The sequence below is a fragment of the Pollachius pollachius genome (assembly GCF_949987615.1).
Source record: "Pollachius pollachius genome assembly, chromosome: 8".
NCBI lineage: Eukaryota > Metazoa > Chordata > Actinopteri > Gadiformes > Gadidae > Pollachius > Pollachius pollachius.
The window spans coordinates 22,630,851-22,651,959 of NC_136941.1; the positions used below are offsets into that span (position 1 = coordinate 22,630,851).

The 21,109-nt window shown below is 43.8% G+C and overlaps 1 protein-coding gene across 2 annotated transcripts; it reads right to left on the minus strand.

The window, feature by feature from the left end:
• Positions 1-194: 194 nt before the first annotated feature.
• On the minus strand, positions 195-9,867 carry LOC307079009 (EF-hand and coiled-coil domain-containing protein 1). Of its 2 annotated transcripts, none has more exons than XM_079741060.1 (8): positions 9,051-9,867; positions 8,116-8,545; positions 7,254-7,388; positions 4,924-5,006; positions 4,139-4,304; positions 3,686-3,806; positions 1,150-1,213; positions 195-919 (listed from the first exon to the last, which is right to left on the minus strand). In XM_079741060.1, the coding sequence occupies exons 1-8, from the start codon at positions 9,631-9,633 to the stop codon at positions 711-713; spliced, it is 1,791 nt and encodes a 596-aa protein (XP_079597186.1). In that variant the 5' UTR covers positions 9,634-9,867; the 3' UTR covers positions 195-710. The 2 variants fall into 2 exon arrangements, with proteins under 2 accessions (XP_079597186.1, XP_079597185.1); XM_079741059.1 differs by having other exon boundaries at positions 8,116-8,548.
• Positions 9,868-21,109: the final 11,242 nt, after the last annotated feature.

The window sequence follows — 21,109 nt, forward strand, 5'->3', positions numbered from 1 at the left end:
GAATAAAGGACTTTTATTATTTCATACCATGGCTCTGTGTCTTCATTGGTATCTGAGAATATAGAATGTCCCCTATTTAATCTTAATGCTAAATATCAAAATCGAAACACTAAAATAAAGCAGAGACACAAAACGAGCTGAAAAAACAAAGTTCACTTAAATTGAATAGTTTTAATTAGAACAATTTGAGTCAATGTATTCAGGGTTAATCCTTTAAAGGAAATAGCATACATCATTTAATACATTACAATAGCTTTGGTGATCTGGTAAATTAAAATATATATATCATATAAAAAAACATTAAAATAAACAAAACATAAATTAAGGCATTTACTACATGACTACATGATCCTCGTACATCCACGTACAGTCTCAAAGCCCTGGCATGGAAAAATATGTTTATAAAGTAGAGGCTTATAGAGTTCAGAATAATTCAGAATAAGGACAGGTGTGGCTTTTAGAGGTAAGATAAAATAAGTAGTCAGGGGTGCCTGATCTTCCTCCAGTAAAGCTAATATATACAAAAAATAGAATAATAAAGTAATAATATAACTCTGCATATGGTTAAACATGAGCTATTATCTATCATCACCATAACCTTAGATGATTTGCCGTCAACGTTGAGTGTAGGGATGACATAAAAAGCAGTAATGTTAAAAACAAACAACCAGTATTAAACAGATGTACATAAACAGTGTTTGCGTGTGCCGCTAACAGGAGATGACTAGCGTGTTGATGCCCCTGCTATTGCTTTGGCAGCTAGAGGACTGTTTGGTGTGCATCCCAAACGTAGCCACGCCTCCTCCACCGCCCTCCTCATTGGCTACATGGCAGCAATCCTCACGTTGCGCGATCTCATTGGTCGAGAGCTGGAGCTGGGCACAGAGCGCGTCCGTCACTTGGATCATCTGGGCGGGGTCTTAGTGAAGCAGGAATAAGAGGACCCAGACCAAGGTTTAGTAAGGCCTACACGTACGTTTCACTCCCAAATTGCTTCTCCAATGAATGCTCCCCAAACACATGGGGTTCTACATGGGACTGCCACAAATCACCAATAAAACATTTACCATTTTGATATAACAATAAATTAATTCATGCACATTCAGTGGACAACCATCTTCCAAAACAACATTTGAGTAAAGAACCTACCATGCCTGCTTCTGCTGCACAGCTCCTCCCCGGAGGTCTTCCCCACAGCCCTGCAGGAAATGTTCTGGAGAGAAATCCACACCGTGGTCAGACTTAGAGAGCCGCTGAGCCCACTGATTCACATGGAATCAGACACTATGTGATTTAAAATAAAGTGTTTTGGGCTGAGAGTTTTAGAAAAGAGGGGGGCTCTCTATCCCCATGGCTATGACCCACGTTAACTTTATGATACTTTTTTAGTATTGTCGTTGTGTAACTGTTATGACCATTATAATAAGCAGCATTGCTGCTTAGACAGAGCTTCACCATCCACACCTACCGTGTCATTATACTACTATATCAAGTGTCCAAAAAACCCATCTTTCTCGCAGACATCGCAGTCAACCGCCGCCCAGACAGAGCTCCACACACAACGCCCAGACAGAGCTCCACACACACCGCCCAGACAGAGCTCCACACACACCGCCCAGACAGAGCTCCACACACACACCGCCCAGACAGAGCTCCACATGTCCACACACACCGCCCAGACAGAGCTCCACACACACTGCCCAGACAAAGCTCCACATGTCCACACACACCGCCCAGACAGAGCTCCACACACACACCGCCCAGACAGAGCTCCACACACACACCGCCCAGACAGAGCTTAATACACACACCGCCCAGACAGAGCTCCACAAGTCCACACACACCGCCCAGACAGAGCTCCACACACACACCGCCCAGACAGAGCTCCACACACACACCGCCCAGACAGAGCTCCACAAGTCCACACACACCGCCCAGACAGAGCTCCACACACACACCGCCCAGACAGAGCTCCACATGTCCACACACAGTGCCCAGACAGAGCTCCACACACACACCGCCCAGACAGAGCTCCACACACACACCGCCCAGACAGAGCTCCACACACACCGCCCAGACAGAGCTCCACACACACACTGCCCAGACAGAGCTCTACATGTCCACACACATCGCGCTGCTGGTGCCCCTTGTTCGACGTCAACCGACCTCGGGAAAAGTAGTCTGAGGTCACTAAAGAACGCCACATGCCTCCGCAGCAGAATGGAACGTTCATATCGTGTTTTGTGGAGAATGGCAGGAACATAGGGTTATTTCTATAAATGAGGGACTTAATTCCGTAACAGTGATAACATGGAGAAGATTACAATGTTTACGATCACAACACACAATGACAAATTGTCATGTTTGAAACAAAAAAAAATTGCTTTTTAGTACAATGGCTCTTTAAGAGATAAAAGAGTTTATGGTCACAATCCCTCTCATCCCACCACTACATAGCAGCGAAGTCAAACTGGAGGACTTTAAAACAAAGGCATATCCAGGCACATATGATCTACATGACATTTGTTTTACTCTATACTGATCAAATGTCTACTGTTTCTGATTTATATGATTGAACATCGAACAACATACATTAAGACACATTTATTTGAAAAATACTTTGTTGTTATTATTATTATTATTATTATTATTATTATTATTATTATTATTATTATTATTATTATTATTATTATTTTTAATAAATATGTTAGGGTTAGGGTTAGGGTTAGGGTCAGTATGTATGTTGTTATATCGGCGGTTCTTCTTTCATCGTTCCTACTTTGTGCTCATATGTGCTGCTGTTAGAGATCCCCTATCATACTTATTTAGGGTTAATAAATGCATTTGGGGGTACTACTAGAATAGGGTTACAGGCCTGTATGTTAGGAATGCCCCTTATTATTCTCCCACTGTTAATTTCTGCAAAACCTCTAACTCTGTTGCGATTGCTCGAACGCGGGACTTCTGCACTTCAGCACCGCCCACTGCACAGTCTGATGCCACACTGTTGGGGAAGAAATGTTTGAGGGCAGACAATGTTTCACGCACTTATTGAGCAGCGTTCTCGGCGGGCACAAATTCTCCCCGTGGCTCCCCCCTCCCCCTCGGACTTAGATTTGTCTGGCTTTGCAGACGTAAAACATCTACACATACGTCATTAAAAAGTCTAAAGCAAAGGGAGAAGTGTAAAAATCCTGATAACACTCCTTTAATTCCAGAGAAACAAACGCCGTACCTTTTTGCGTAGCTGCAGTAGCAGGGCTAGCGTGTCAGCTACCTTCTCCTCTAGCAGGGCCACCTGGGACCGGTCTAGCACCTCCAGGGCGGCCCCGGGCCCCGAGGCCTTCTGACCTGTCGGCCCCCGGTCAACAACAAGGCATGAAGATCACACCTGGGGAGGATAATCGGACCGTCCCCGAGAACTGATCCCTCCATCCACCCAATCACCTATCCATCTCTCTGTCTGTCAACTCACTTATCCATCCATCCATCCATCTCTCTATCCACCCCTCCACCCATCCACTCACTTATCCAACCGTCCATCAATCCATCCACCCATCCATGTGCCCACGACGACACACCAATACATACAACTATTACACCTAAATACTGAACGTCCTGCTGTGACTAATGTCTTTGCTCCAACCCTCTCTCCATGTGTTGTCGGCCTAATCTCTGGTCCCACCTCTTCTGGCTGGGCTTGTCCCGCCCCACCACGCCCCCTGTCCTTGCTGGAGGAGCTGGAGGGCTTCTGGTGTTGGAGGGGGTCCTGGGACAGCAGGGTCCTCATGACGGGATTCTGACATCTACAGAGAAAAAGACAGTCGCTGTCATTTGTTGCTTTAATGTACTTTAGTATGTGTGTGCTTTAGTGTGTGTGTGTGCTTTAGTGTGTGTACTTTAGTGTGATTTAGTATGCTTTAGTGGGTATGCTTTAGTGTGCTTTAGTGTGTGTGTGCTTTAGTGTGCTTTAGTGTGTGTGTGTGTGCTTTAGTGTGTGTACTTTAGTGTGATTTTGTATGCTTTAGTGGGTATGCTTTAGTGTGCTTTAGTGTGTGTGTGCTTTAGTGTGCTTTAGTGTGGGTGTGTGCGTGAGTGCATGCGTGTGTTTGTGCGTGTGTAGCCTGTGGAGACTCACCCTTGGCCACAGGTGTGCGGCCTGTTGATGTACTTCTTCATCTCCACCAGACAACAGGGGCCACCATCCTCCACCCTCCCCTCCTTCATACCCTGCTCCCTGTCCTCCTCCTCCTCCTCATCGGAGGCTGCCCTCCCCTCCACTGCCCGCTGGAGGCCCTCGGCATCTGGAGGGGAGGAGAGAGAGGAGGTGGGGTTATAGGTCAGAGAGCAGGTGGGGGTTATAGGTCAGAGAGCAGGTGGGGGTTATAGGTCAGAGAGGAGGTGGGGGTTATAGGTCAGAGAAGAGGTGGGGGTTATAGGTCAGAGAGGAGGTGGGGGTTATAGGTCAGAGAGGAGGTGGGGTTATAGGTCAGAGAGGAGGTGGGGGTTATAGGTCAGAGAGGAGGTGGGGGTTATAGGTCAGAGAAGAGGTGGGGTTATAGGTCAGAGAGGAGGTGGGGCTTATAGGTCAGAGAGGAGGTGGGGGTTATAGTTCAGAGAGGAGGTGGGGGTTATAGGTCAGAGAGGAGGTGGGGGTTATAGGTCAGAGAGGAGGTGGGGTTATAGTTCAGAGAGGAGGTGGGGTAATAGGTCAGATAAATTGTGGCCAACAATATGTGTATATGACCATTTAGTAAATAGATCGATATAACATTTGCTTTGAAACCAGATTTAACAGAGCAGACAGGAATAAACTAGTCAGCCATCTGGACAGAAAGACAGACAGACAGCCAGACAGATAGACAAATAGATTGGTGAGCTACAGTTTTGTCGAACGCCATACCAGCTTTCCCATTTGCCCACCTTCCATTCCAGCGCAGGTCTCCTCTGCTCCCATTTGATAATATCCTTTGGGAGTTGTGTCAGTCATGCGCGTACACTGGGACCTAAAGGAGGGAAGAGTAACACAGCTCAAATACCAATCTACTATTCTCTCTCTCTCTCTCTCTCTCTCTCTCTCTCTCTCTCTCTCTCTCTCTCTGTTTATGACTGATTGAGTTGACAGATGGGTTACTTCCTCCTCACAGCAGCGTCTGTGTGTGTGTGTGTGTGTGTGTGTGTGTGTGTGTGTGTGTGTGTGTGTGTGTGTGTGTGTGTGTGTGTGTGTGTGTGTGTGTGTGTGTGTGTGTGTGTATTTAAGTGGCTCAAGCTTCAAAAGCCAGTCTGGACCTGCCCAATAAAGCAAACCGTTGTTCTACTGGGAGTTCTCCTAGGTTCACACAATCTCTTCCCTCTGCTCCTAAGTGTGTGTACCTTAAAAATGACACTTGAATGGAGATAATGGACAGCCATGGCATTATTTCACACCAACTCTTACGGGAGGAAACACAGTACATTTGTGGTATTTCCCCAGAGAAACCACTGCATAAATTGAAAGGCTGCATGTTACTGATGTAGTAGCCCTTGTGAAAACACAGAATGGCTACCGGATTGCTACGAAGCCTGGTTCTACAAGTCCAGTACAAGGTTTTCTGTCTGTGTTTTATACAAGAGTACATCTGTCTCCTAGACTGAGATGATGTCAGCCAAGGCCCAGAGGCTTAACTTTGTTTGTTCGATATTATGTGACGGTGAAGCGGGAAACACACCGTTAATGTCTACGTTTGGCACGAGGTGTAGCATTGTAGAGACTGAGGTTTTAACTAGGTAAACCTCTGGGAAGAGCTGATGGTTAAAACTCCAGACAAGGGAACACCACAAAGCCTTCAGGAACAGTGTGTTTCTACCGCTAGTGATGCTAGGAACAGTCTGTTTGTACCTGTAACTATGATAGGAACGGTGTGTTTCTACCGCTAGTGATGCTAGGAACAGTCTGTTTGTACCTGTAACTATGATAGGAACGGTGTGTTTCTACCGCTAGTGATCTGAGGAACAGTGTGTTTGTACCTGTATTGATCTGAGGAACAGTGTGTTTATACCTGTAGTGATCTGAGGAACAGTGTGTTTGTACCTGTAGTGATCTGATGAACAGTGTGTGTATACCTGTAGTGATCTGAGGAACAGTGTGTGTATACCTGTAGTGATCTGAGCAACAGTGTGTTTGTACCTGTAGTGATCTGAGGAACAGTGTGTTTGTACCTGTAGTGATCTGAGGAACAGTGTGTGTATACCTGTAGTGATCTGAGGAACAGTGTGTTTGTACCTGTACTGATCTGAGGAACAGTGTGTTTATACCTGTAGTGATCTGAGGGACAGTGTGTTTATACCGGTAGTGATCTGAGGAACAGTGTGTTTATACCGGTAGTGATCTGAGGGACAGTGTGTGTATACCTGTAGTCAGGGTGCGATTTGTGAAAAAAACAGAGGGGGGGATAATTTTGAGAAACATTTTAAAATGTTTCAAAATGAAGACGGACCCTGTGTATTTTGGTTGTTAATTATTACGATGTAATGGTGAAAATACTTTGGGTTGGGGGGGATAATTTTTATCCCCACCGAGGATAAAAATAATTCAGCAGAGGGTAGGACGTGTAAACCAGAGGGGGGGATAATCCCCACCATCCCCACCGGCAAATCGCACCCTGCCTGTAGTGATCTGAGGAACAGTGTGTTTATACCTGTAGTGATCTGAGGAACAGTGTGTTTATACCTGTAGTGATCTGAGGGACAGTGTGTTTATACCTGTAGTGATCTGAGGAACAGTGTGTTCATACCTGTAGTGATCTGAGGAACAGTGTGTTTATACCTGTAGTGATCTGAGGGACAGTGTGTTTATACCTGTAGTGATCTGAGGAACAGTGTGTGTATACCTGTAGTGATCTGATGGACAGTGTGTGTATACCTGTAGTGATCTGAGGGACAGTGTGTTTATACCTGTAGTGATCTGAGGGACAGTGTGTGTATACCTGTAGTGATCTGAGGAACAGTGTGTTTATACCTGTAGTGATCTGAGGGACAGTGTGTTTATACCTGTAGTGATCTGAGGAACAGTGTGTTCATACCTGTAGTGATCTGAGGGACAGTGTGTTTATACCTGTAGTGATATGAGGGACAGTGTGTTTATACCTGTAGTGATCTGAGGAACAGTGTGTTTATACCTGTAGTGATCTGAGGGACAGTGTGTGTATACCTGTAGTGATCTGAGGGACAGTGTGTGTATACCTGTAGTGATCTGAGGGACAGTGTGTTTGTACCTGTAGTGTTGCAGCTCCTTCTCCAGCTGGGCAATGGTGTTCTGAAGCTCAGGGACGCTCTGAGCCTGCTCCTGGATCAGCCATACTCTCTGTAAGCCTTGCTTCACAGCCTCCCTGGCCTCTTCTGCCCGCCTCCTGGTCAGCAACAGCCACCAACCGTCAATCACACTGTATATCCCCCCATCCATCCATTCATGTATATCCATCATAAGCGCTCCACAAACATAAACCCATACCATATGCAATGCCATTCATTTGGTAAAGCAAGGGTGAGGGTGTTTTAATTCCAAATTCATCATTGTGCATGCAGATGCTGACTTTGCGTTAAAGTATCCTAGCTCCTGTTCAAGTGAGGCGTATACACTTCTAATTACTTTCCAAAAGGCTCCAAGTATTCTGGCAAGTCGATTGTTCAAAATGAGTGCCAGCACAAAAAAGTTATAATGTGTCTACAAACACACAGATAATTTGGCACTGTTTTTCGGTGCTGTGAGTATGAGGCTACCTGTGATGATAATATTATCAGCGGCTTTTTACTGGGTCGTCTACGTAGAGGGTTACATGTTGGCAGTGCAACACAGATAATCTAATAATCACAGCACCAAAAATAGTGCTAATTATCTGTTGACTGTAGACTAACTACAATCTTGAGATTCTTGTGTTGAAGAAGCAACTGTTCTGTAATGTAAGGATTATTGGTTTTCCAATCCAAACTAAAAAAACACACATTCATTTAGAAATAAATCTTTCCCCTGAACCATCCGTTCCTCCATTCATCTAGAACAAATTATTTAAACAGTGATCAGAAGAAGGGAATAAAGATGGTCTTCTACATGAAGAAAAATGTAAAGGCCCTGCAGACCTGATCGCAGCGTTTTCTTTTCGCAGTGCCGATTCCACGCCTGCCCGTCGTCGGACCTCCTGATAGGCCCAGCCAAGCTCCTCCTCCAGGCGTTGATTGAAGCGAATCGCCTCCTCAAGTTGTCCGTCACGCGACTCGCGAATCAGCCTCAGCTCCCGGAGAATGGGGTCTCCGTCGGCCCTCCGGCTCGGGGCCGATCTCTTCATCCTCTCCGTCCATTTCCCTCCAAATCTCCCTTCCGGGGATGGTTTGGGGCTGCTTGTGTTGCTGCTGGAAGGCTGGGACAAGGCGATGGAGAAGGATGGGCTGTGGTTCAGGGCCCTGCTACGCCTCTGGAGGGCCACCTCAAGGGACAGACACCGGGCGTCGCTGCCCTGCAGAGCGGCGCGTAGGTCCTCCACCAGCTCCCTCAGAGCGGCTGCCTCCACACCTGCTGGATCATTCATTTAAGTTCAATTAATTTAAATTAATTTAACTTAAGGGAAATGAAATTGATTTAATTGATTCGAATGGCATTGTGGGGTAGCATCTCATCTCAACATTAAAATGAATAAAATCATAAGGAGAAGAGTATGATAAAAAAGAAGAGGAGTGGCGAGGAGAGGAGAGGAGAGGAGAGGAGAGGAGGGGAGATGAAAGGAGAGGAGAGGAGGGGAGAGGAGAGGATAGGAGAAGAGAGGAGAGGAGGGAAGGGGAAGGGAGAGGAGAGGATAGGAGAGGAGAGGAGAATAGAGGAGAAGAGAGGAGAGGAGAGGTGAGGATGGGAGAAGAGAGGAGAGGTGAGGAGGGGAGAGGAGAAGACTGACCTAAATTGAGAGTCAAAACATCACGTCACCCAATTTATCCAAATTTGGTGACGCACACACACACACACACACACACACACCACACAGTTTGTCGTGTGAACGATGCTAAATAATGTATACAAAGTATACCTTGATCGTAGTCCCCTGCGTGCACTTTTTCCTTCATGTCTTTGGATAGAACCCTTGTCTGGTCCACGGACAGATCAAAGCTGACACACTTCCTTCGTCGGACCCTCGGACACCGGAGTCGAATCTCGCGTTCCACAAGTTCTGTCTCTTGGGAAAAGTTCAGGCGCTTGAGGTCGGTTTTGTCGAGCTCGGTGCCGCCGGCAGCGCGCACACGAAAGTACCCACAGAGGCGCGAGTGAAACTCCTTGAATGAGAGCTCGCCTGGGAGACCAACACAGATCCACCGGGACTCATCTTCCTCCTCTTCATCGTCTATCGTCGTCCGGCGCTCTGCGTCCGCCTGGAGCCCCAGCACCAAGCAGAGCGCTGTGAAGTCTTCTGCCGACACAGTGTCTTCGCGACTGGGATGTGCAAGGTGGTGGAACACCTCTTGAAGATACTGGTCGATCCCGGTGGCAAGGACGACTATTTCATTCTCTACTAACGCGGACCCGGAGCGGTGGTGGTGCGCCAGGGCGCTCCGAAGCCACTCGCTTTTACGCGCGGCTCGCAAGGGAGGTTGGAGACGCGAAAGAGCCGGCATCCCGGCTTACCTTTAGACGCTTCAGACGCATGCAAAGATAACATTAATTAGCTGTATTACTTATAACACCAAAGGTGACATTAGAAAATATTTCACACGTAAATGTCCTTGTAGGCCTATTATGTCCGAGAAAATACGCTCTTCATTTAGAGCCCTTGCGTAATATACAGTTGACGCCCTGGAATGAAGTCTTGGAGTTCCGGTAAAAAGTTACCTTGGAGTGTGATCCACAAGTCAGCAGGGAGTTCTGATGTCTTTTGAGAAAACCCCCTCAAGACACGTTCCCCTTAACTCCACCCACGCAGACTCAATGTGTGTGTGTGCATGTGTTTGTGTGTGGTTGTGTGTGTATGTGTGTGTGTGTGCATATGTGTATGTGTGTGTGTACGTGACTTTATTTGAAGTTCTCAATGACAAAACTGCACGACCACCAGACGTCACACCGTTTCAGTTTCAACTTAACCATGTAAAATATTCTTGACATCTGATAATACAACCTGATACCCATTGTTTTGAGGGTACACTCAACCTCTCACGCGATCATTATGATAACGCATTCTCAAATGCCTTCTGAGTTATATATACGCTTGTCAAAAGACAATAATTTCCTGACTTTTCCAGCAACCTTAATACTTTGTTGGCAAAAATACCTTTCTGGTGACTCAGCGACCCTTCACTTACCTGACAGACAAAACAATGAGACTCTCTCTAGGGTAACAATAGCGTACCAAATCATCCATACCTTCAAACACACACACACACGCGCGCACGCACGCATGCACGCGCGCGCGCACGCACACACACACACACACACACACACACACACACACACACACACACACACACACACATGAATCAGCTGAGACAACAGCATGGACATGTGGAGGAGTAGAGCTTATCTCTGTACTGAGGATAATGCTCACAACCATTCCAATAAGGAGCTCCTCTACATTAGGGAGAATTGCGTATACTGTATGGCTGGAAGGCACATGTCAATTGAGCTACTATAAATTTCAACATTAATTGTACATGGTATACAGCCAGGCAAATGTACACTATATGGTTTTCTTTCAACATTCAAAGAAATCCAAAACGCAGCTGCAAATATACATGATACACAAACAGACACACCACAAGTCAATGACTTCATTCATACATGCAACTGTTTCATTCATACTAAATCCCTCTTGAGCAGGCACGTGCAGGGGCGGGGGGCGGGGGGCACCTGCCCCTTTGCCTCTGAATGTCCAAAGTGCCCTTTTGAGTGGCCATTTAAATTGTCAATGCTTCGTAAAAGCATCACTACAGACAGTCTGTTTCTAAAACCATTTAGCTGATGTTGAAAAATATAGTAACATTTATTTTGTTTTGTAGCGGGTAAAAGTTAGCAACAGGTTTGATATTCGCCGGATATTCGGTTTTGAATTGGATTCATCAACACAATTTCACTACATTACGGGTGTAGTATGTTGAGGATAGTTTAGGACACCGTATCGAAAAAAAATCACAACGGCATTAGTTGTTGCCATCGATATCTTTGCGAGAAAAGCACTTAAATCTACATTCCGGATGCCATCTGATTTAGGGACCGTCTACAAATGACATCCCACAGACTGGTGGCATACACCTTAGCATGGAATTGTTTCAGGAAAGAAATCACCGCAAATCCATAAAAATAATGAATAAATTTTCTTATTCTGATTGCTGTAATACTTGCCAATGGGGGGCTGCTACTTACTACAGGCAACACTTTGCTGATATCTCGCATTATAGCGAAACAGGATGCAATTAATAGTTTAAAATATTCACAAAAAATCAATAAAAATACATTTTCTCATTCTGATTGTTGTACTTGTTGCCAATGGTGGGCTGTTACTTACTGCAGGTGATTATTTGCTGATATTTTGCATTATAGCGAATCAGTATGCAGTTAAAAATATTAACCAAAAATCATTAGAAAATACCTTTTCTCATTCTGATTGTTGTAGTAGTTAGCACACATCTTTATTTCAATCACATAGTAGGATGTCAGATTGTTGTATTTTGGATGGATAATATTTGTGTGAATGTAGTCTGATGTAAGGCTCCATATTTCATTCTAAGGTGTACATTATTGTGGATTTAGTATTATGTAAAATTTGATAGAGCCTTTTCTATATATTAATACTGTATGAAAAATTACATTTTGTTTGAATAACGGTTGCATTTTTTATGCATGTGAATGAAGTCTGATGTAAGGCCCCAAGTTTAATTTTTTGTTGTAAATTTAGGTTAAATTGCAGATTTAGTATTATTGTCTGTAGGGATATAGTATGGATACTACTGTGTAAGATTGTATGTAAGATTACACAATACATTTTGTTTAAACAAGGGTAATTCATTATTAAAAAAAAAATAGAGATGAGATATATTGTTAATAAATCCTGTTATGTACCCTTCTTTGAATCAGAGCCCCTGCCCCTCAAAAGGTCTCTGCACGGGTCTGCTCTTGAGTAGTGTCTTCAACTGCTGGTGTCGTCAACCCGGACACTTTGTGAAAACCGGCCACATTCCGTGACCACCCACATGGACTCAAGGTGCACGCACCCTTTGTTGCTATATGCTGCATAGATAACCATTAACCTGGCTGCTAAGGAGCAGTAAACCAGTGTTTACATCCATCTGTCACTCCAATCCTGCATCAACACAAGACACACCCACAGACTGGGCTTTGAGTTACACATGCAGTCTTTTCTTACTGTAGAGCATTACCCAAGAGAAGAGCTCACCAGAGATACCACCAACATCACAGACAATTCTGTAAGCATCAGATAGCTCACTGAACTGTGCAACAGAGGACGGCAGCTTGTTTAAACCGCAACACAGTGAAGACATTCAGCTTGCCTTAACTTGCTCATGGTGGCCTAGATTCTGTATGGCTTTTTTTTCTTTTCAAATATGTTGAGATTCCCTTCCTCCAGAACAGCAAAGGCATAGTAGACCATGCTAAAAGCACATAATTATTACTTTTGTTGGTTGTAGATAGTAATCTCTGTATGTTTGTATGTGTGTGTGTGGGTTTTTGTGTGTGTGTGTGTGTGTGTGTGTGTGTGTGTGCTTGTGTGTGTGTGTGTGTGTGTGTGTGTGTTCATGTGTTTGTTTTGTGTATGCCTGACTGCATACGTGCGTGTGTGTTTTTGTGTGTATGTGCATGCACGTGTGTGTGTGTGTGTGTGTGTGTGTGTGTGTGTGTGTTCATGCACATGTACGAGTTGGGTTTGGTTTGTGCGTAAGCTGGGAGTGGGGTAGTTATGAATGAATGCTATGTCGAAACACACAGGCAGCTTAGCATAGGTCGACTAAGCCCTGATGATACCCTGACTACAAACCTATACCACCACCAACACCACCACCCACACCCCACACACAAACTGATCAACTATACCACCACCACCACCACCACCCACACACACACAAACACACTCACTCACATCCACTGCCCAACTGCTCTGTGTGAAATGGGAGGTATCAAAATGTCAGAGAATGAAAGAATGGCAAATAAAAGAGATGGTAAATACAGGGAGAAGGGGGAGGGGCCATCGATAAGGCCAGTGTGTGTGTGTGTGTGTGTGCGTCCGTGCGTGAGTGTGAGTGTGTGTCAGTATAACAAACATGCACGGCTCCTTGGCCTATAGTTCACCTTTTAAAGGGGAGGAGCTAAGTAATGTCAGTACTGATTGGGCTGTGGGGTTTAAGCCTTTGTTTTCACTAACATATGGCCCATTGGTGAGGCCTACGATTAACACACACACACACACAATGGCCAATCCTTTGAAATGACTTTGTGGCTCAGTCACCGATGACTGAGCACAAACCTTGTGGCTTATTAAGTTGTCTAAACCCTGTGGTATGTTAGGGTTAGACACTCACAACCCATCATTTTTGTAATCCCTAATGATTTCCTGTGAGGACAAACTACCTATTTAAAAAGCTGATCATCAATTTACAGTCCTGAAGACCTCATAAACACCACCATTTACTGAAAGCACATCCAGTTCTTGGTTCAATGTTTGTCAATGTCTTGTCATGATCTCACTGCATTTACCAGTCAGAGCCAAATTCCCCTGCGTTTGTTGACTAAAACGGTTTCATTTAATGTTTGATTACTCCCTCTACACAACAGAGCCTTTTTCTGGACGCTGCAGAGCCGGACGCCGGTTGTTTACATGACATCACCTTTCTGTGTGCTCAAGGTGTTTTCACCTGGAGAGGAGAACCAACAGAGACAATCAGTGACATACATCTGTACCTCGTAGAGCCATAGCACTATTCTGTATCTAGGACAGGTAGAGCAATAGGACTATTCTGTATCTAGGACAGGTAGAGCCATAGCACTATTCTGTATCTAGGACAGGTAGAGCAATATGACTATTCTGTATCTAGGACAGGTAGAGCCATAGCACTATTCTGTATCTAGGACAGGTAGAGCCACAGGACTATTCTGTATATAGGACAGGTAGAGCCATAGCACTATTCTGTATCTAGGACAGGTAGAGCCACAGGAATATTCTGTATATAGGACAGGTAGAACCATAGCACTATATCGGTATCTGTTTAATAGAGCCATAGCACTATTCAGTATATAGGGCAGGCCGAGTCATAGCACTATTCTCTATCGAGGACAGGTAGAGCCATAGTAACATATTTGGATAGGAGTGGATAGGAAAGGAGAGGAGGGAGGAAACATTAAAAAGCGTTAACAATTCAATTACACCTCAAATAGTTGAAATTAGTACAAATCATTCTCCTTGCGAGTCTAGTACATTTCCATATTGGAGGATTTAAAGACTTCTGCTGATTGCCAGCTTGGGCCTTTATAAACTGAGAGTTGATACTTATTTTCAAGCCACCTCCCACTGGGTATTATGGGTCAGCCCCTCCCCCCCCCCCCTGTTCCCCATAAATAAACAATGACATGCCCACACTGTCTTAAAGGAACTGGCCATCTGGACATTGATCACAAACGCCGCATTTTATGGGGTCACAAGAAGAGACAAACACACACACGCACAAACACACACACACCCTGTGATGAATATGATGCGTTGGCTTACACATGGGTATTCGGTAAGGGATGCCTTGAATGACATGCAGGGTTTTCGAGTCTTTCATTGATAGTGTAAGTGTGTATCTGAGTGTGTGTGGCAGTGTAAACATTTCCTCATCCCTAGAGTGTTATGCAGGCCTACCTTAAGCTGTTCCTCTTTGTGTACACGGTCATGGCTGAGACAGATGTAATGCATGGCAACAAGACACATACACACATGCGCACACACACACACACACGCACGCACACACGTACGCACACACGCACGCACGCACGCACACACACACACACACAAACACATATAAACAAACATAACCATGCACTCAATCAAACTCTCCATTAAGATGATTTGCTCCTTGAGCCATATAATGCATTCCAACACACACACAAACATGCATGCACACAAATGCAACCTTGCACACAAATACACACACAAACACAGAACCACGCACACACACAGACACACACGCATGAAGATTTTGGGTGTGTGTGTGCACTCCATTCTAAATATTTGCTCCTTAAATATTATTCTGCTCTAAACTTACTTCCCATGTTAACACACAAACACACACACACACACACACACACACACACACACACACACAAACACGTACATAGACATGCTATCCCTTTTCCAAAGCATTCTTGAAAGCCATTGAAGAGTTAAAGCTGGTCTGGTTGAACTGCAGGGGAGATGATTCCAGCATGTGGATACAGGTATGGGCAGGAGCAGAGCTGCTTGGAAACATCTGCGGGTTCATTGTTACACCGATTTAGGGTGTGGTGCAATGTTTTCACAATAAAAGTGTACAGCAATGCCACAAACAATGCATTTGTATGTGTGTGTGTTTGTGTGTGTGTGTGTGTGTGTGTGTGTGTGTGCGTTTGTGTGTCTGTGAAAACCCTGCTACTAAAAATACGCTTTTATGTATGGTATTAAATATCTTTATAACAGTCATTAAAAACTTGTCAAGAGTTATTTGGGACAATATAAAAAAGCCATTTCAAACAGTGAAAAATTAAAATCAAAACAACAAAATGAATTACACCAACATTGCCAAATTGCAACCCTTGCCCTTTATATGTGCCCACATCGTTTTGGGTAAACAAGGAAAAACCCACAAAGGTGATAGATACAAAATGTTGCGGTAATGCAAAACGTTATTAAGGTGTATGTCGATTTGTCTGAGACCAGTGAATGAATCTCTTCAGACGAAGTGAACTATTATCAATTTGAGAAGATTCACTTTCGCTTGTTTGCGTTGCTTTATTCATACATTGCAGTCACGTGACTACCATGGCTACCTGGAGGGCAACAGACGCCGACAAAATGGCGACGAACAGCGACCAGCAAGGGGAATTGCAGCCTTGAAGATCTCCAATACTACAATCAATCAACTAGACCAGGGGTCTTCAACGTTTTCCCGGCCAAGGACCCCAAAACTGATGGAGAGATGGAGCGGGGACCCCCTACCTAAATATTGTATAAAATTGTGTTTTATATTAAACTTGTCCTATAATGCCATGTATAAATGTACCTTGTTATTTTGCGTTCAATACTAAGATATTCAAATAATACACAGGTTCATATATTCATGTTTTTATTTTAAACATGTGCAAGGTACTGTGAGTAGGATGGCCATGCAACTGCCATTCATAAACATAACATAACATAATAAACTGATACCTGTCAAGATCAACAATGTCTGTCAATTGCATGTAAACTTAAACCATGTAAAGCTATTCAAATTGACATTTTTAAAACATTAATGTGGAAACGAAAATGAGTGATGTTCGTTAAGCCTGATTTCCACCGGGGACGTAAGCGCCGCGGAACGGCTGCGCCGCGGTCACCGCTGCTGATCGCTGCCACTCCAATCATTGAAACTATTTCCACCGGGCGCGCTGCGGAACGTCTCAGCAGCGTCCCAGGAGCGGCACGCCGCGCCGCAGCGCTATCGTTCCGTAGCACCTCTATTTTTGACTTGAGCCGTTGCTGAACCGCATCAATTTCAACAGAGCAGATCGAGCCGGGCAGGAAGTGAAAAAGTAAAAGCCATAGAGCATCCGGTCAATTTTCAAAATAAATCACAATACTCAGCTCTTGTAACCTATCACAACTTCACATCAACATTACGTCATGACCGGTGGAACCAGGTCAGCAGTCAATCAATCAAAGGGTCTCAGAGGGTCGGCAACATGGACGACGATAGACTGATTGTCGAAGTGGAGCAACATAAAATAATTTGTGAAATAAATCATCCTTTTGATAAGGAAAATGTCAGAAAGGACAAAGCCTGGCATTTAATTGCAGTAGTTTTGGGAGTGGAAGGTGAGTACATTAGGTTTAGGATTATCGCGTGATCTCGTGATCTCGCGTGAATACAGCTGGCTCGCAAGGCAGCGCTACGCTGCCGTTACGCGCCCGGTGGAAATTGACGCAGGGCAGAGTTCGCAGCCGTTCCGCGGCGCGTACGTCCCCGGTGGAAATCAGGCGTTAGTGTCTTTCTTATCACCCCGCAAGTAGTCCGGTAACTTATCAACCCCAGTGTGTCCGGTTGCTAAGCGACGTCAAAGTCTTTGGTGGACTATTTCTCTGCTGATCGCTTATTTTCCGATAATGACCGGCGTTCTGTACATTATCCCTTACACAACAGCACTCTCTCTCTCTCCCAACAGTCTTGGCTGCGCACCCTCATCCAAATTCGTATTGTTTGCGGCAGAGGAGTGGGTAGATATAAAGACTGGACGAGAAACTGACGTCGCTGTGCTGTCCTTAATTGAAGGAGCAGGCAGAGAAAAACTGTCCTGCTGGGCTTTCATTAAAATCAAATACATAAAAATGTCGCAGCCAGTCCAGATGTGTCAGGTGTGCACGAGAGACATACGAACGTACGCTTACCACTTTTGTAAATGCCATAGCCTAAATATAGTACAATTGGATTGCATGATAGGAGTAGATCTATTCCGATTAGAAATCGGATCAAAAGTGTCCATGTAAACGCGGCTAGTGTGTTGGATTCATGTTAATGTGTAGTTAAAGACATTTCAATTCGCGGAAAAAATTGCGCGGGGAAATATAAAAAAAATGTCTAATCAACCCAAACTTTCGTGACCCCCCTGCAGTACCTCTGCGGACCCCCTAGGGGTAGCGGACCCCCTGTTGAAGACCTCTGAACTAGACCATAAACGTTCAAATTAGATATCAAGAAAAGATAAACATACTCGGAACTTGTGATCCATACACAGCACCCGCTGATGTGTTCATTGCTTGAAGTTGGCAACGTGGAGTTTGGAGATATTTACATTTATTTTATAGAGAATCCGTCACTTTATACTGCACAAAAAATGAAAGCCTACAAAAGTACGGATAGATAACTTCAAGAGTGGGTTGATTAACAACGTTAATCGTATGGGAGGTGCAAAACAGGAATATCTTCATAATCAAAGCAAAGTTGAGTGAGTACTATCTAGCTACCCGCAAAACGATCAACAAATAGCTTTTTTCTGAATCAAATAACTTTTAAGTAAGCCCAAGCTCTTTTATTGACCAAGTAATGCGGCAGCGTCCACACAAGTTACATTTTCTCAAGCATTTCTGAAGTTCCAGCGCAGCGGAGCTTTTTGCTGCACTCTGAAATAAAACTGCTTAGGATCGTTTAGTGACGCCTCCGCCAGTGTTGCCAGATTGGGCCAGATTTCCCGCCAAATCTGGCAACACGGGCTATGCCCATGACGGCAGAGGGAGGGTTATTTTCATTTTTAAATAATCGTAATTATAATGTGAAATTAAACAATATATATTACTTATGGCAAATTCTAATCTTATAGACAATAATACAGTTTTTCTCCTTTTAACATAACCCCGGCTTCACTCCTCGGCAGTTAATATCCAATCGCACAGCAACCATCTGGCATGTCGTTTTCACCTCAAAATACCAACTTTCGTTCGTATGGTTAAACTGGCAACGTCCTGGCCAGGGGTGGAAAGTAGCGAGTTACATTTACTCGCGTTCCTGTAATTGAGTAGTTTTTTTGTGTACTTGTAATTTTTTAAGTGGTTTTTAAAATCGATACTTTTACTTTTACTTTGAGTATGTTTATTTTGAAGTATTGTAATTCGCTACACTTTATATCACCCGCGTTACTGAGTAAAAAATAAAAAAGGAAATAAAATAAAATAAAATAAAATAAAATAAAAATCGCGGACAGCTTTTATTTTTACGGGATAACACCGGAAACTACTGCAGTGGAAGGGAGGAGAGGAGAACAGACTTGCGCCGATATCAAATGACAAGGACGACAATCATGGAAACAGACGACCGCAGAGACGATATGGAAAATAGTACAGCTGATGGTGAAACAGAAGTGAACCCCTGGCCTTACGTAAAGGACCACTTCGGTTACAGAATGGAGCCAGAATGGAAACAGCATCATTATGCAATGTAAATGTGTTTGCCGAAAGAAGTGGAAATAGCATCATATGAAAACTCCACGTCCAACCTGCGAAAGCATGTAGAGGTAAGTGAAATAATACATGCAATGTCAAAAAGATATTGCATGGATGGCATTGCTAACGCTGGTTGCCAGTGCACTAGCAAGCTAGGTAAGGGTTAATATAATGCGACACGAGGCGTCCAATTATCAGGAATCCACGGCGGTTCTCGCATCCACGTCGTCTCCACGGCGTCCATTAAACACAGTTATTATAACCTTTTTAAAATTAAACAGCGGTCTTACTCACATTTTAATGAGATAACCATTGAAGTTTAACGAGAGGACATTTAGGATAGCCACTTGATTTTACTACAATCGTTATTACAGCTCTTGTGTTACGAGCGCCATCCTGTGGTGGCTTTTTCATGGCAGGATATTTTAGGCTTTATAAATCACATGTCAACACTGTTAGAGAATGATTTCCCATTCAAATGGCAACCTGTTTGAATGTAAATAGGGATATGACTCCATACATACATCAAAATTAACAACTGTGTGAATGTTAAAGTCATAGTACACTTGAAATGGGGTTGTATGAGGTATGCTTTCCTATGCAGTCAGTCCTATGGATTCAATGTATTACCATATTGGACAGCGCTCAGTACTGTACATTTATATAATGTAAAAGACAAAATGTGATTTGAATTTAAGCTATGAATGTTAATATTTTAAATGCTATGCGTTTAATGAACACAACGTTGATTTACATACTGATTAAAACATTTGTTTACAGAGGAAACATCCATCAAAGCTGAAGGCGGATAATAATGTAGTGCATTAAGCTATACCTGTTTACAAAGGTTAAGGACTGTTTAGCCCTGAATTTTCATTGCAATTTGCAAAGTTGTTGCTACAGATAAATAAAACTCTTTTCAGACACAAATAATTCTCGTCTTCTTGTTTAATAGGTCCATGTTGCTGAAACGGGAGCTTAAGGCTAGCCTACTTATCTCTTGAAAATGTATCATCAAGACCAAGGTTTCTGTATCAATGCTGTTGTCTTCTGATGTGATGTGAAGTCTTTGCTCCAATGTGTTTTTTAAAAACGTATCTAAAGTATAATGACACAGTATACATCCATTCATGTGTGGCGACATGATTTGTTTAATTTTTACACTTTAATTTGTAAAGGTGTTGCATTAATTATACAAAACTAGTTTGAGATTGATATCCCCTTGTCTATAATGCCCTACGCAGAAGAGACCCCCGCCCCTCCCGCTGTTCAAAAGTAACTAGTAACTTGTATTTTAAGTTCATTTTAAATCAGCTACATAGGGCATTTCTATGAGTATGTCAACATTGCGCAGACATCTGAAGTCATTGGGACTGTTCAGGAGAAAAGCCCAGTCAGACGTGCTACAAGTGGCTCTCTTCCTGCAGGAGCAGTTGAACCAGTACGGGTTGCTTCATGGATACAAATTGATGCATCTGTGAAATGCATCCAAGCAGGCTTGGTACTAGTAACTCAAACAACTATACGGCACCTGCTCTAAATCCTAGATCCTCGAGGAGTACAACTGAGGAAACAGAATCGTCTAAGACGTCGTCTTTACATGAACCCAGGTCCAAACCTTTTGTGGCACGTCGATTCATAAGACAAACTTAAACCCTATGGCATATGTATTAATGGTGCTGTCGATGGATTTTCCCGTATTGTCATATGGCTACATGCTTACACCACAAATAGCAATCCCCGTGTTATTGCTGGCTACTTCCTTGATGAAGTGGAAAAAGGGAGCGGCACTCCCTCCCGAATCAGGTCAGACCTGGGTACAGAAAACCGATCAGTGGAGCAGATGCAGATATTTTTAAGAGGTTACCATGACGACCAGTTTTCTGAGAGATGCTACATTACCGGCTCAAGTAATCATAACCAAAGGATTGAACAATGGT

Coding starts and splice junctions, on each gene's coding strand:
- LOC307079009 (XM_079741059.1), bottom strand. CDS start 9,633: ATGCCGGCTCTTTCGCGTCTCCAACCTCCCTTGCGAGCCGCGCGTAAA. Junction 7,389..8,115: donor AAAGAAAACGCTGCGATCAG/GTCTGCAGGGCC, acceptor GTTGCTGACCAG/GAGGCGGGCAGAAGAGGCCA. Junction 5,007..7,253: donor AAGGAGCTGCAACACTACAG/GTACAAACACAC, acceptor TCCCTCCTTTAG/GTCCCAGTGTACGCGCATGA.